The sequence below is a fragment of the Sebastes fasciatus genome, chromosome 6, assembly GCF_043250625.1.
Source record: "Sebastes fasciatus isolate fSebFas1 chromosome 6, fSebFas1.pri, whole genome shotgun sequence".
Classification (NCBI taxonomy): domain Eukaryota; kingdom Metazoa; phylum Chordata; class Actinopteri; order Perciformes; family Sebastidae; genus Sebastes; species Sebastes fasciatus.
In genome coordinates this window covers 15,916,296-15,932,612 of record NC_133800.1, presented here as the reverse complement: position 1 = coordinate 15,932,612, position 16,317 = coordinate 15,916,296, and the positions used below count along the sequence as shown (strand labels likewise).

General features: G+C 41.7%; 2 protein-coding genes and 1 long non-coding RNA gene across 7 annotated transcripts in view; 2 read left to right on the top strand and 1 right to left on the bottom strand.

The window, feature by feature from the left end:
* LOC141769156 (uncharacterized) overlaps nt 1-16,317 on the top strand; it is a 130,017-nt gene that overhangs the window by 68,163 nt on the left and 45,537 nt on the right. The window lies entirely within an intron of this gene.
* selenom (selenoprotein M) lies at nt 3,254-7,209 on the top strand. The gene is made up of 5 exons (XM_074637936.1): nt 3,254-3,500; nt 4,813-4,848; nt 5,042-5,076; nt 5,204-5,282; nt 6,841-7,209. Exons 1-5 carry the CDS (start codon nt 3,405-3,407, stop codon nt 7,069-7,071), a joined length of 477 nt encoding a protein of 158 aa, XP_074494037.1. The 5' UTR covers nt 3,254-3,404; the 3' UTR covers nt 7,072-7,209.
* Nucleotides 7,792-16,317, bottom strand: part of smtnb (smoothelin b) — a 53,188-nt gene continuing 44,662 nt past the window's right edge. The window contains exons 11-21 of one of the 5 annotated variants that reach the window (XR_012594267.1): nt 15,266-15,451; nt 14,912-14,987; nt 14,638-14,670; nt 13,659-13,838; nt 13,368-13,430; nt 13,179-13,263; nt 12,918-13,094; nt 12,699-12,825; nt 12,366-12,517; nt 10,658-11,884; nt 7,792-9,476 (exon numbers count right to left, since the gene is read on the bottom strand). Coding sequence is in view for 4 of the 5 variants with exons in the window: in XM_074637922.1 (XP_074494023.1) it covers nt 9,323-9,476; nt 12,366-12,517; nt 12,699-12,825; nt 12,918-13,094; nt 13,179-13,263; nt 13,368-13,430; nt 13,659-13,838; nt 14,638-14,670; nt 14,912-14,987; nt 15,266-15,451 (1,233 nt within the window). In the remaining variant the exon portion in view is untranslated. The remainder of the gene's footprint in view (nt 9,477-10,657; nt 11,885-12,365; nt 12,518-12,698; nt 12,826-12,917; nt 13,095-13,178; nt 13,264-13,367; nt 13,431-13,658; nt 13,839-14,637; nt 14,671-14,911; nt 14,988-15,265; nt 15,452-16,317) is intronic. The other 4 variants (XM_074637923.1, XM_074637922.1, XM_074637925.1 and 1 more) reach the window with 4 other exon arrangements.

Here is a 16,317-nt window from a genome sequence, read left to right as displayed (position 1 = left end):
AGAGTCCCTTTTTATTATAATAAATATATTAAAACAGCAGTTTAATTTGTTTCACCTTCCATCAGAAAAGTTTAATGGCTGATTATTTATAACCCAACATATTATTATATTTACTACACATAAAGATGTCTAAATAAAGACTTAACTGGTATGCCTGTTTGATGCCTATTTTGACACCAGTTTACTTCTAGGAAGCTAAAACACCTCTGAGCCAAAGCATGGGATAATATGTTGCCGTGGCAACACCTGAGGGTGCCTCATCAGTTTCCATGACCTCTTAAATGCCTGTGGCCTTTATAAAATTAATGAGTCAAAAACTGTATCCTGGTGTGTGTGTGTGTGTGTGTGTGTGTGTGTGTGTGTGTGTGTGTGTGTGTGTGTGTGTGTGTGTGTGTGTGTGTGTGTGTGTGTGTGTGTGTGTGTGTGTGTGTGTGTGTGTGTGTGTGTGTGTGTGTGTGTGTGTGTGTGTCCTTTAAGGCCAAAGCTTGTTGGGAAAAGCTGTGCAGTAAATGTGGTGAAGATGTTCACCTGAAGCTACTGGAGGTACAGAAGTAAATAAAATACTGCAGGATGTGTTGAAAGCTTACGGCACTTACAACCATTAACCCATTTATACTGTATCTTCATATGATGGAGAATGACTTATAGCATATCTATCGTACTCAACTGTGATATAACATTGACCGTAACAAACTATAGTTTATGGTCTTTGTTGTTTCTTATATAATATTGGTGATATATGTATAATAATGAGGCATTTCCAATGCTGCTATATAATAAAAAGTGACTAATTTCTAAGCATACTCAATGTTGTTGGGAAATCATGGGAAGTATGTAGTATAAAGTACATAATAAAGTGATGTAGTCTTTTGGCCCAATAGCTATAGAAGTAAGCTAAATACTAAAATCTTATTTTTTTAAAATCTTTTTCATCCATTCAATGGCCCTGTTCTAGTGTGGACCAGCAGTGCTGTATGTCTTTCTCTTCTGCAATGAATCACACTGACAATAACACAGGTTTCTGTGCAGTATATAGGTCAGTGTGTGTGTGTTATAACCTGCAGTCGTGGTTACTCTTTGCTGCTTTCCTCATTATATCCCTTCAGTGTTCCTCTACCTTATGTTCCTTTGCAACTCATCAAATTCACATATGATGTTTCCTGAAATGCTTTTGAAATCTTCTACTTCCAAGATGGCTAAAATCCTGTCTCTTGGAGTAATAATAGAAATACTTGCACACAATCCAGAAGCCCTGCAGTAAACCCTTTCCACAGCAGACATTTTGGCTTGTCCAAGCAGGAAAAGCACAGGTGTAAATAATCACATTAACGATGGCTCCATTCCATTAAGTGCACCAGCAAGCCATGTCAGCGAGTCAGCATGCACAATGCCAGAGCCCTGGAGCTGGCTCACCTAAATGGAATGCAGCCGTCATTAATGTTATTAATTCCACCTGTTTTCCTACTTTGGCAAGTCCAAATGTCTGCTGTAAAAAGGGTCTATTAACACTGCCTCTGTAAATCTTATAATGTCCAGTTGAAACTGTTTCAGAGGTATTAGAAGCTTTAGTTAAATGTTGTGGTCATAAAGCTTGTGGTGTTGCATTACACTGAAATGTTGACATCGGGATTCAATTGTGTTCAGCCACCACTATATATGTGTTTGACATGATATTGACAGAATACAAAGTTCTTAGGACAAAAGTCTTAATTGAGTAATTTGGTCAACAATTGCCTCATGGTTAAAGACACACACACACAAACATCATCAGTATTCTGATAAAATGTACTTCAACTCGACTCGGGTCCCCATGTGTTATGCCAAACACACATACTTCCATATGCTATTGATACTACTAAATATGGTCTGACATTATATTATGACCTCTATAGGCCTATGACTTTTTTATGACATTTTCCAACATAGTCTACTATATTATGACTTTTTTTGTGGCATAGCCTACTGTAGGCCTACTATGACATTTTCGAGGTGTAATACTGACTTTTGATGAATTTTTTCCACATACAATACTATGACTTTTTTTTTATTATCACAGGTAACTGATCACATGATCCATAGCCTAGAGTTTTTCACGAGTGTCTCATTATACCCACAAGATCAATGTACCACATTCCCCCCTACATGCAGGGACTTGTAATTATGGAGTTTATAGTATAATATCTTTATTTCAGTAGCTGTCATTACTGTTTCTGAATATAAAACAGCACAGCTGCCATCTTCTGCTTTGCATGATCTAAAAATAAACATAGAGCGTATGTTATATTTCATCTTGTGTAAAGGGATTTCTTTCCTTTTAACATTTGCAAGGATTAACCATAGATTGCAATCAAATCTATGGGATTAACTGTACACTGTAAACCATTGCTATTAATTTACAGCAGGATTTCAACAGTAGTAACCTGTTATTGCTAAAAACAGTGCTTTACTGTTAATACAAAAGAAAACCTGTTTCATAGGCCGTTTTTTGACTGAACTACAATGCATTCTTAAAAAACATCACTTTACTGCTGATCAACTGTCTAAAGTATCATCAGTAACAGTTTCATGCAGTATTTCTTGAATTCTGGGACCTGATCTGCACATGTGAGGCTTGTACGTTGTACATGATTGTAAAATCAGTGAAATAGCTTTATTGTTCTTCACTCACATGTTGTTATGGTTTGCATTCTGTGCTTGTAGCCAGATATAGACAGACATTTTGGGAAAAGTGTCAACAAGTCTATTATAGCCTTTTTCCTAACAAGTGCCTTTAATTGTATTTAGTGTGACTATTCCTATGTCTGTAACCTGCTAAGTCTATTCATCTAGGCAAAAAATAATGTTTATCAAAATGTATGTAAAAAAAATACAACCTAAATAGTGCATTAAAACAAATCAGTAAGATAATGTAAAAGAAAGGTGGAAAAACAGCTATATAATGTATCTTTAAACAGTAAATTACCTGTAAAATACTGTGAAATTAATATTAATAAAAAAAAACAGTTCAAACTGTATTTTTTATTAACAGTACAAAGCTGTAGATTTCAGCGACAGTATAATAATGTTAATTTTACAGTAACATAAAGGCAACCCTGCTGCCAGATCTTTACTGATATTTTACTGGGAAATTCTTAACAGTGTATGTTAATAATAGAGATGGCTCAGATAAACCAATGAGCGTCCTCTCCACGCCTCCCTCTCTCTCTCCTCCTCTGGGAGAAACATTTGACGTGGCAAGAGATCCGGACGTGACATAACTCTGCACATCATCATCTCTCCTCCCATCTTCTTCAGCTCAGTTAAGGCTACGTTTACCTACAGACAGACAGACAGACAGACATCCTGGTCCCGGAGCAGAGCAGAGCGAGTCCTGGTCCACGATCTGAACCAGTAGAGGAATCATAATGTGGCTGATCGTGTTGGCCAGTTTGCTTCACTGCGCCTCGGCCTACGATGTGGACGTGAAGAAGCTGGAGGGGCTGGCAAAGGCGAGGGTGGAGGTACAGTAACACACAGCAGCTGTATGACACTACACAGGTGGAGGAGGAGGGCTGTATTGACAGGGACGGTGGGCCGACGCTGTGAGGAGAGGAGACTATATGTATATGAGTCAGATCTGGTTTTAAATGTGTGAATGGATGCATGCTTTTTTTTACTCCATGTTTTTTTTTTTTTTATTGTGTTATAAAGTGATTACAAAACAAGTGAAGACATGTGCAGGGACATATATAAAAAAGACCAAAATATATTATACAGAGAAATACAAATAAGAAAGTACAAAAACGAAACAAAACTAAACTAAGACAATACAAGGGGATAAAAGCAGGTTGAAGTGTGTGTGTGTGATGTGGATAATGGGTGTGTGTTTGGCATTGAATGAGGCTAGATGGTCATATATGACATATATCTATTCTTAAACACATACAGACATCCTTCCTTTTATGTGTAGAGCATAGGGGGAGCAAAAACAAAACAAAAAGAAAAGAAATGTGTAATATATATATATATATATATATATATACATATATATATATATATATATATATATATATAATACAGTATATACACATACACATACTGTATATATTAATAATATGAATAATAATAAAGATGATGATGATGATGATGATGGTCATGATAATAATATCAATAACAATAATAATACCAACACTTACAATAATAAGTGAGATAAATAAATAAGTAAATAATAACAAAAATAAAGAGAAAAAAATGTTTTAAGTTAATTCGAAGGTCATATATAATTATAACTGTGTATGTGTGTGTATGTGTGTTTCTTACATTTACGCGCTGGGTGCATGCGTCAGTGTTTCTTCCAGGAGGGGAACAGGATGAATAGAGGCTGCACCTGTATGCATTTTATGTAATAACAATACAATTGATAAAAGGTGACTTAGGCTAGTTGTAATTCAGCTGAAGGGCGTGTAACTGGATGGTCTGATTCCTTGCACAAAAGTTTCTGAAACTCAACCTTTGTTTTTTTGTGAGAAACCATGCCCTGTTCCCCCCAGGGTGTCACCAAATCCCCACCCTGCCAGCACCAGTTATCTGTTTCTATTGTTGTGTTATTCACACCTGCTACTCAATACCTGAGGCTCTGCAAAAATGGGTTCTAGGCATCCATCCCAGGAGCCTTTCTAAATATGTGCTCTCAAAGGATGCAACGCTGCAGTGAGACTTTCATCTCTATAAAGAAAAATATGCATAAAGACACATTTCAGTGTCTAATTCAGGTGATGTCCAAAGCATGAGAGCTGCTTATAACCATTTCCTGTATCTTCTGTCTCCCTCCAGTCGTGTGGTGGATGACAGCTGAACAGGCTCAGAGAGGTGAGTTACCCTCCGTCATGTCATCAACAGGAACAACACACTGAGAGTCTGTGTCAGAGGCAGACTGTGTTTGCTCACTGAGAAACATTTTAACAGTTTCACATCTAGAGTTTCACATCACCCCCCCACAGATCTGTCACTGAAACCAGCCCCGAGTGAAAAACATTAACCCCACCTCTGTCTGTCTCTGCAGGTGAAAGCCTTTGTGGTCCAGGACATTCCTCTTTAGTATCCTTTGACTCAAGTACACTGCTGCTACTTACTTATTCTTCATTATTTCTGTTTATAAATTGCACACTGTAACAAGTACGGCATAGTTTCTCTCTGTGCCAGTCCTTGACCATGACTACCTCAGCCATAATCTGGTGATGAAGCACATTCCTGGGGCCGACCCTGAGCTTGTCCTCCTGAACCACTATTTTGAAGAGCTGGATGTAAGTCTGTTTTGCAGTGTATTTATATTTGCATTGTATTTGTTTAACAATATATTAAAAAGGACCTATTATGCTATTGTGCTTTCTCCCTTTGTGTGTTATATACATTTTTTGTGCATGTAAAAGGTCTGCAAAGTTACAAAGCCCAAAGTCCACGCCAAAGAGTTACTCTCCTCCACAGAAACACTGATCTGAACTGCCTGAAATGCTTTGCTTGAAGTCCCGCCTTTTATTCCGTAACATGGTGATGTAAACTAGTGACACACCTTGCCTAGCGGCTAGTTTGGCACACCCTCAAACAGATCTAGTTAGACCGGAGCTGGAAATTGTAAATCTCTATTGTAAATCAGGGTCTATGTGTTGTTTTCAGCCCATTCATTCTCAGAGTCCTGGGGATAGATCTGTGGAAGTGAGAGGGTAGGATGGGTCTAAACCAGTTACTACTGCCAGTTTTAAAATTCTACACACACACGGGCTTCAAGCATAATTTTAAAACAGCTTTTTTTAAAATACATTTTTCTTTACTTCATTTTCCAACAGTGAAATAAAGGCATGATGGTGTAATTGGTAGCTTCATTAATCTTTTTTTTTGTCCACTTGGGGGCACAACTCTACACCAAGCTGTAAACCCACATCTGACTTCACCTTTTAAAGCTATTATGGCAAATTTCCTAGCAAACTTATGCCAATTAACACATCCAGCAGACACAGCAACATTAGCATTAAAGGTGCTGTATTTGATATCCAGATCATTAACAAAGCAGCAACAACTATTTGCTATGTAAAGATATAGTGGAGTAATGTCTACCTGAGCAGAGAATGTAGTCACTCTCCCTCTGTGTGTGTTGTAATCTGAGCTTTTCTGTGCTTTGTTGACATAGCCGGGCAAGCCACGCGTGCCTTTTAGTGCATGTGAGCGTGTCCCACACAGCCGCCGCTCTGCACTGCTTTCACGCGGCGGTTACACCTGATAACGCCGTCCTGACCAACAGCACTGTTGCGGACGCGTAGCAACCACCCTCTAATTCGCGATATTATGAATCCTACTACAGTGAAGGCATGACCTGCCCTACTCTGCCTCTGATTGGCTTACTATGATATCCTTACCAAATCTCACTTCTCATACCTAAACCTAACCAATCCAACCAATGAAGGCAGCGAGTACTAGCCAATCAGAGGCAGAGTAGGGCGGGTCATGCCTTCGCTATAGCAGGATTCGTAATTTAGCCTCCGTTTCCCCCCCAGGTTAACACTGTTAGCTCTGTCAGCAGTGTTGCCTTTGTTTTGTGTAGCACTGTTAGCTGCAAGCTGCTGGATCAGCTGTCGCCATGTTGAGAGCCGTGCAGAGGCAATAATGATGAACCCAATCTCGCATTTAGCACCTTCAATGTCAAATCGTGTTTTGGGGCAAGTGATGTCTAGTTACATGCTGCCGCACTGACTATCTATCACAGTGAACAAAATGTGTAATGCAGTTTTTCATTCAGCACCAACAGTGAAAGAAAAGTAAATTTAAACTGTGATTATAATTTAACCTTTATGTCTGTGTCCTCCACAGCGTATCGCCCTGTCTGACATGACCCAATCTGAGATCAACGAGCTGCTGGAGAAGCTGGGCTTCTACAAGAAGGCTGAACCTGAGGACGAGGTGCCCGAGGAGTTCCGCTTCTCTCCTGCCAAAGACAGCCCGTTTAAAGACGAGGCGCCGCACCAATCCGCCACTGCCTCTCCCACCACAGAGAACGCCTCCTCAGAGCCCAAAGCAGAGGCACAGCATACTGACCTATAACCCGTCAGAGTGGAGAAAAGTAGGAATCTCACAGTACCACTAAGCCCCATAGCTGCTCCACGACCAGCTGGTTATTGATGACAGAAATGCTTGTCATTACAAAATAAGACCAGCCGATCCTGGATCAGCCTTTGGGCAAGGACACAATCTTAGCATCAGCAAAAGGCCTTTAAAAGGTCCACAGTCTGAATTTGCACATTGTTCTTCTTCTTGCTGTTTGTTCTTATTTTTGCAGCGATAATAACCTAAAAGGCTGCTTTGTGAGTGCTTTTCTACTCTCTACACAAAGACTGGAAGTGTGTACGTCTTATTTTGTTTTGCAGTCCATCATGTGTCAGCTGTCTTCAGGATCCTCGCTTCTCTTGAGTTCTCTTGTGTGTCTGATTACTTCCTACCTACTGTGAAACTGAATGAAGCCTCAGGCTGAAAAACTGTCTGACTGGCCTGAGGCTGATGCTACATGTTCTGGTGGGTTGGACTGATGCACACAGGAGGACTCAAGTGGAAGCGTTGTAATAGAAAAAAATAATAAAATCTTTGAAAACATAATCTCATCCCCTGCCTGTCCTTGCTGTGTTTAAAGTTCATGTTCTCATGTCCGTTTCTTTCAAAGGTTAGATTTGGCAGACTCTAAATTGCCCAAAGGTAGAGTATGAATGTAGGCATGTTTGACACTCCATAGAATGAGACAATTCAAAGCAATAATCCCCAACAAATGCATTCATTTCTCAAATTGGTTTAATCTTAATTCACATTTAACTGTGGTGCACAGAAACATGAAATTATAATGTGTTTAAGCTCTTATTTACAGCACTCACTGCTCCGTGGAAGGTATTCGTTTTTCAGTTGGCAGCGGTGGAATAATTCTCAAATAATTTCTCTAAATCTTCTAAAACAGAGCTTCCAGAAATAAGTTTCATCAAGCTCGCTCAGCTCTGAAACGATCAGATTTTCAACATCTTCTTAAAGAAATCTTAATTTTACAAGTGGAATAAAAATTATTTAAATTTTTTTCTTTAGCTTCATGTTGTAAAATACACAATTGGCAGTTATGTTCAGTCATGATTAGTCGTGTTTAAACAGAAAGCTTATTAACTTCTCCAAAAAGTGACCCCAATCAGTTTCACAAAACATCGTGACAGATTAAGCTTATTGACTCAGCTTTAAACAAAGCTTTTAAAAGCATAATGTACACACTAACAAAATAAAAAATAATATATTTCCAAAAAATCTACTGGAGCATAAATAAGAAGCCCTCTAACAGAGCTGTGTGTGAGTGTGTTTGGCAGGGCGAGTCGGTGATGCTGGGGGAGGATGGCAGCACTGCTGTACACACATTATTATTATTATTATTATTATTAAATCAAGTAATGATACAGTTCAGCTGCATGACATCAGACTACAACCCACTCCTTGTTTTCTTTCTACCTGAATTAAAAACGTGTTTGACTGCAAGCATTTTGCGGTTAAAATAATGACAGTGATGTAGGAGGGGTACAATGTTCTCAGTAGCACTGCAGAGTTCAGAAAGGTGAGATTACTCAAACATTGAACAATGAAGAAAGAACATCCCTGTGCTCATGTATTAAATAGTAAAATGCTTATTGATTACATCAACATGAGAATAACTTAATTCAAATACGTCAAGCAGCGAGAGTTTGGCAAAAGTGAAAAAGTACCAAAATGAAAACCCAAATAATGCATCATATGGTTGGATGTATTTTTCTTCTTCTGTGGAATTACCAACAGTAATGCTAGCAAATTACAATAAGCAGAGAAAAATGTAGGTATAAATAACTTAAAAGGGGAAATATAAAAATATTTTCTCTTTTCTGTCTTGATGTGTTTTTCAGTCCACTAGTGTAGTGACACAGTTAAATATTACCTGATACAAAGCTGAGTACAAAAAAAAGATGTAAAATTTTAAAGCTTAAAAAGGTAGTCTTATAAAACCTTTGGCGTTCTCTTGCTGGTGAAATGTGGACTTAATGGAATAACGAATACACATCACCACTGCCAACAAAGATAATAAGCAAACTGACACACACACACACACACACACACACACACACGCACACACAATCCCCAACTTGTCCATCAGAGATGAGCACCTCTGTGACGCAGCCTGTCAGTGTGGAGGCCGTCATCAGGTGAAGATGGAGCTGGGGGACGGGTCAGGGCTGGTGAAGGGACGGGGAGGGCCGGGGGTGACGCCACGTCACTGAGCACGTCACTGAGCACAGGTCAGAGGTCAGAGGTCACAGGGCCGACCCATGGACATCTCGTATCTGCGCAGGTGGTTGACCAGGGACTGTACGTAGGTGAAGACGCATTTGGAGTCGGGTTTGTTACCCATGATCATCATGTCCTCCACTTCCAGCAAAGGCATGCAGTTGCAATAGGTCCTGAGGAGCAGCATACAAGAGACAGTGTGTATGAGGAAGAGGAGGATGAACAGACAGAATGGTGGAAGACCAGAGATGAAGGATATTCTCTTCACATGTTCAGTCACAATTATTCATATGTACTTTTCACTTTGTACTTTCTCATGATCATTAACAAAACTGGTTGAACAGGAACAGCACTGATTAACTCGGGCCCTTCCTTGTTGTGGTTATACTCTACTTCTTTTTCTTTTTATATCCTTTTTAGTCTCTGTTTTCTCTAAAGCCCTGTGTGGAAACCCTTTTAAAAGCTCTCTATAAATAAACTTCAGTAATGCAGCGTGTTTCAATAAACAGTTTTAGGAACAAAGAGCTCACATGTGAGCTATGCAGGGAGTGACCACAGGGTGGCATTATATCTCCACACACTGTAAACCCTCTGAGACATCCTACACAAACAAAGTGTAGAGTAACAGGAACAGCACGAGGGTAAATCTCTCCCGCATGAGAAAATAAATGTCAACAACATAATATCGTTTTTGTTATTTAAAGGAACTGCAGACACGGGATCATCCTGCACTTTACTATTAAACTTTAAAACGCAATCTTTAAAAGGCTTTACAAGCATAAACGCCTGTTAATTCACACATGATAAAAAGCCAGCGGACAACACAGCCTTTCCGTTCCCTGCTTTGTTTCTTAACTACTCTGTTTGAAACATTGTGATACAGCAGATCCTTTTAAAGTGTTGCAGATGGTCCTGGCTCTCTGCCTGGGCCATAGTCTGACTATGCAGAAATGCACACATGGACACACACACACACGCATACCATGTTTGGTACTTTGGACCTCGGTAGCTTCAGATTAACATGAAGGATCAAATATCCAAAAGCGGCCAATAAAGGAGTTTTCTGAACCATCGCGTTTGATGTAAATCCTAACAGCTGCTTAAAACATGCAGGTACACACACACACACACACACACACACACACACACACACACACACACACACACACACACACACACACACACACACACACACACACACACACACACACACACACACACACACACACACACACACACACACACACACACACACACACACACACACACACACACACACACACACACACTCCCTCTATCCCATCTCTCAGAACCAGAGTGAGGTTCCTTCGTAGGTTGTTGCCCCCTCTCTCACCATGGGTTCAGTTTTGGGTGCGACTCTAGGTGGAGTTTTTGGTTTTAACCAGGCCCTTCGTCACCAGACCCCTGTAGAACTCCTGCAGGTACGTATACACACACTTCCAATCCGGCTCGCGCATCTTCACCATGTCGTCCACATCCAACAGCTGGGGACAGTCCACTAGTTTCCTGTGTCCGCACCCATCAGGGTAAGAGGGGAGAGACGGGGGGAGGACGAGGACAGGAAGGAAAGGCAGACCCAAACAGATAGAAACAAAGAAGAGGAGGAGGGTGAAGTACAGATAAGAAGAAGAGAGAAGGAACAGGACAGATATAGTGGACAAAGTGTGGGAAAGAGAGGAAGGAGGAGGGGAGAAAAACAAACAGATAAAGCAGTGAGCAGCCAAACGTAAAAAGATTCAGGGTGAAAAGACAGAGGGAGAGAGAAATGACACAAAAAGAAACAATAACATTACATTCTCTGTGGTCACAAATATATCCATGAGTTGACATGCTTCATGAACATCATGATACGTACAGTATGTGGCAAACACACACACATAGACAAAACAAAACGTCAAATGAGTGATGCTCATTCAGCCTTTTTGTTTGTTGTTGTTTTTTTCTGTGCGACTTTTGACCATTTCAATACGACTACATTCTGTCAGAAACACAAAAAAACAACAGTGATTCTGCAAATAAAACACAAAGACACAACCATATAGTGACTCTAAAAACATACGGTGCACACAGGATGGAGTGTGTGTGAGAGTGTGTGTGTTCAGATAACAGCAAACTGTTGGGAGGGTCGGGAGTGCCCAGGGAAGTGAGTGATGGTGCAACATAAAAGGTGGAAAGACTGGGGCTGTGGTTGGGTGACAGTCCGGTGTTGAGAGCATAAATAATATCAATATCAGCATTGACATGATCCTACATGTGAGGACGTACACACACACACACAGGTGGGTGGGGGGCATCACAAGTGAGAATGGTGTGATGCAAGAGGGATGAGATAGAGAGAGGAAAACGGAGAGATTAGGATTAAAAAGGAGGGGAAATGTTGGGGACATAGCCGAGAGCTCGTCCGTTTTTTTTTAACCTGCAGGTTGTTTGGGGAGGGTTTGCTCATGGCTCTCTGGTTTAGAGCAGATGGAGGGTGTCACAGCAGTTACTCATAGTAGAGGACAGATGGAGAGTGGAGGTTTAGAGGTGGAGTAATTAGAGTTGAGGTGGTTCGATACACCTGGGAGAGATAGGGAAAGTTAACACTGGGACATCAGTCGAGGAGCTTCCACTTGTTTTTGGTCCGTCTCTGTGCTCCAGGCTCAAGCTTGGCAAAGAGCAACACTGAATAAAAGCTAGAAGTGGATTGTAGAGAGGAACAAAGAGAGTTGTCTGTATGAGGCAAAGAAAGGGAAATGTGTTGATCGGATTGTTTGATTTTCATCGCGTATTCACTCCACGACAGCCTTGGTTGGAAGATAATGTCTATTACTTTAACCTTAAGAGGAAAGTTAAGCTTCTTCTGCTGGTTTCTCCTCATATGCTTCACATTTTCTCTGCCAAGCTTAACAAAAAAACAAAGGTTCACCGCAGTTGATGTGGTTTCTCCAACACAGTCGGTTGACGCTCTCACTTGCAGTCAAAACGTAACAACAATAAGAGAACTGATGTGGTTAGTGGACATGTTACTGAGGCAAACGTGTTTTCCTGTGTGTACTCACTCTGCTGTGCTGAAGGCCACCTCAAAGTTTTGCCTGCGGTTGCTGGGGCTCAGGGACTCGTATTCAAAGGACTCGGGGAAAAAATTGTGCACCAGGGCACAAAATGCCATGCCGTTACTCCAGCTGGATGAAAAATTCTGAATGTCCACATGCTGAAGGAGAAGACAAACAGAATAGATATGGAGGCGGTGATAAAGACGTGATGGAAACATCACCAAAGTAGGGAAAATATTATCTAAGCCTATCTTGTCTTAATCATCAGATTACAGATTCACTGGCTGATTAAAGATGAGCACTAAACACACAGCGGGTTGCCGTGGCTGCTTTGCTCACCTCATAGGAGCGGGTCTTGGCGCGGCACCAGTCGAGCAGCATCTGCTTGATGGAGTTCGCGTTGGGTACACCAAAGCTGGTGGAACGCTGGACCTTGTTTACCTTGGCGACCGCCTGATTTCCAGGGCTGAAAGAAAAAGTCGGTTTGTGTTAATATTTACATGCTTTGATCTGCTCCTTTTCTTTCTTTGGTAGTAATACCTCTCTGTTTATGCTTACCCGCCTCCCTCCTTCTCCAGCTTCTCTATCATGGCTTTGCGGGCCTGCATGGCAGAGGTCTTCGGCAGAGTCTGAGCCCTCATCAGCTCCTTGCGCCTCTCCGCCTGCCTCCGCTCCACCGCAGCTAATCCGCCGCTGCCACTGCGAGACGATGTGTCATCCTCGCGGTCAAACACACTGAGGCGGAGACACAAGTTAATTAGTAAAAGTGAAAGGATTTAAAATGTAGTGTAATTACTGTGATGAGGTTTCATGACCTACCTGCCCACTTTTTTGCCTGTGTTGGAGGAGGATGATGATGATGTGGAAGAGCTGTAGCTGTATGATTTGGACTGGAGTGTCCCTCCTAGATAATAAACACACAGACATATGAATGCTATCGGTGATATGACTGTAACGACTATGCAGGATTGTAAAAGAGCCAGAGAGTGAAATAAAGTAATGACTCACTGTCTGTTTTCTGCAAATAACTGGCCTCGACGACAGTGCTGCGTGTTGATCTGCTCCCATCATCTAAAAACACAAACACACACTTTAAATTATACTCATATTGGACATATCTGTTTCAAGACTGTCAGTATCAATATAATTTATTCTTCATCTGCTTTTACTTTAAACTTTTCCTCCCAAGATGATGAAATAAGAATCACTTCTTTGTTGACTTAAGTGGTTAAATACAGGTTCAAGAAAGGTTTAAAGAAGAGTCAGAAATGCACCGGAAAAAAGAAAAGTAAAGGTTACCAGATGAAGCGAAGCGGTCCGTCTTGGTGACTTGACTGAGACTGGAGCCATCCGCTGACTTCTCCACCTTCCTCATCACCAACTCTCCCGTTCCGACCCCAGCACGGCCTTTCTGTGCTCGTTCTTCTCTCTGCGTCCGGAGCTCCTGCAGACGGGTGTCGCGCTCCTTTTCTCTCTGGTCTGAGGGTGGAGGAAAGGAGAGGAGAGGAGAGGAGAGAGGGGACGGAGAGGTGGAGAGATGATGTCAGTGGAAAAAAGAGAGGAGGAGGAGGACAAAAGGTCCTAAACAAACTGACAGCACCTCCTCATCTGACTGCCACAAAGATGGATTAAAACGGGGCTTCCAAATTCGAGGCGATGTTTCCACAGTACCGTAAAATTCCTCTGAACACACAAACACCCACAGGTGGGAGACTCGCCGTCGAGCCAAAGCTGTCAAGTCATATGTGCTGCACAAACATCACAGATCAAAGAGAGCAAACACACTCTGATCGTCTTCTGTGGAGGGCTGTGCCAAGTTCAGAAATGTCCAGAATACTGATACCTTAACACCTGCAGTGCTTCCTCCAGCTTTTACCTGACAGTGTACAGGTATTTAAACACATTTTGTTTTGCTTTTTGTATGCTCCATGCCTCTGAGTGCACTGAACTTGTACAGGTCTGGGAATCCAATTAGTAACTGTAATTAACTGTCAGCTCAATGCAACCAGACGCCTGGTGAAACCATACGGTGAGTGCTCACTGCAAAACAGAGAATACACTAAATGTGACAGACGTTTCAGTTTGCAGCACACTGAGGTGAGTTTGAAACCAGGATTCATGCACGTTAGCAAAACTGTCAACATATCCTTTATCATCCGCCACAGAGGTCTGAGAGATACACTGTTAGTGGTCTGACGGTGACAGGATGGTACACACAAAAACACAAAAGCAGGCAGGTATCAACTGTTAATGCACACTGCACACCAACCTGCCCTACCTATTTCCTCTTGAGTACATCCCAGCTTGACCTCTGAGGGCAGAATAGATAGAGATCATGTGGAAATTGCTTAAAATTTGTAAATAAAATAATAAAAATAAATACTCCTAATCATGAGGGAGGAAAAGTGAATTAAAAATCATCAGGCTTGATTATAATAATGCAGTGTGTTTACCTCTGATGATTTGTAAGAAAACAGGAGTCATGACAAAATGGAGCAAAAATGTTCATGTGGTTGGAGTAACAGATAGGACATTTTGCTTTGTTCCGTTACCTCTCTTTCTCTTGCGAAGGTCTCTCATGGCTGCGCGGATCATCTTCCTCTCCTCAAAGTCTTTTGACTCATCGAGCTGTGGAAGAAAAAAAACAAACAAACGGAAACAATGAGGTCATTCCTCACAAAAAGCCAAAGTGGCATGGCTTTATTTATGAGTACAGTTCTAACATAGCATTGTGCACACACACACACAACACCAGGCTGTGACTTTTCCAAATATACCCCTCACATAGCTGGCGAGATTTATTGTTAATACAACAAACTTTCTGCATGACTGAAGCTGCTGTATTCGTTACAAAGTGGTGCTTTCAAATCTAAATCATCCAGAATTGGAACTTGGGTGTGAAGTACCATTTTGTCAAGGAGCTCTTCGTCCTCGATGGCAGCCAGCTGCTCGGCAGTCAGTTTTCCGGAGCGCTCGTCGGGTTCGGCCTGAGTGCTGGAGCCGTTGGGGATGGCCGGGACGTGACACGCCACCTGGGCTGACGGTCCAACTGAAAACACTGGCTCAGAGGCCACGACGGGCTCTGTCTCCATCTGCACACGACACATAACACAAACACACACAGTGTGAGCAACACACACAGACAGACAGCAAAATGATGCACAGTTACATTAATTAGTTTCACCTTTGGATATGTGCATTGCCATCTGAGAGCTCCTGCAGGAAGAATCCCCTAACCTGGAGCTCAGGCTTTTAAGTTGTACACTTACACTTAAAAAAAAGCACAATTGAAGCTTGCTAACATTTAGGACGTAACAAGAACAAGGGGATTTTAGTTAAACACACTGAAGCCATAATAGGCCCGCGTGTGTGAAGTAGGCTCCCTCTAATAATCTCTTTTTGTAACGAGACTGCCAGCTCACCACATCTCATCATTTCTTCCATCCCCTCCGCCTTCCAGCCGTGCCAGAGAGGGTGACAGTAAGCACATGAGAGCGAGAGCAACCCTGCCAAGTTACTGTTAACGTAGTTCATGGAGTGTGACTGACACACTGAGTGTCCAAATGATACTGAGCTGCTGTGAAGCAGGAGTTTATGTGACAGGTACGGTACACCATTACGGCTGGAGGACTGGAACAATGCATTAGCAGATATAAACTCTGGGGAAATGGTATGTACACCACAGAAGGAGCGAAGGAGCATGCTGAGGAGGAAGTAGAGCACCAAGAGAACAAACGGGACATTATAGGTTGTTGATGTAAACCTGGATGTCTACCAGCATATGTGAAGTGAACATAAATCCGACAGAAAACACCTCTTAAATTGTCACGTCACATGATGCTGAATGCCTGTGGCAGACTATGAACTCTAGCTGTGGCTTCGATGCTTTTGTTGTAACTGAGTCCAGGTCCAGATATAGCTCAGACAGCTGGCCCCGTCCCTATCCACAGCCGCCCGG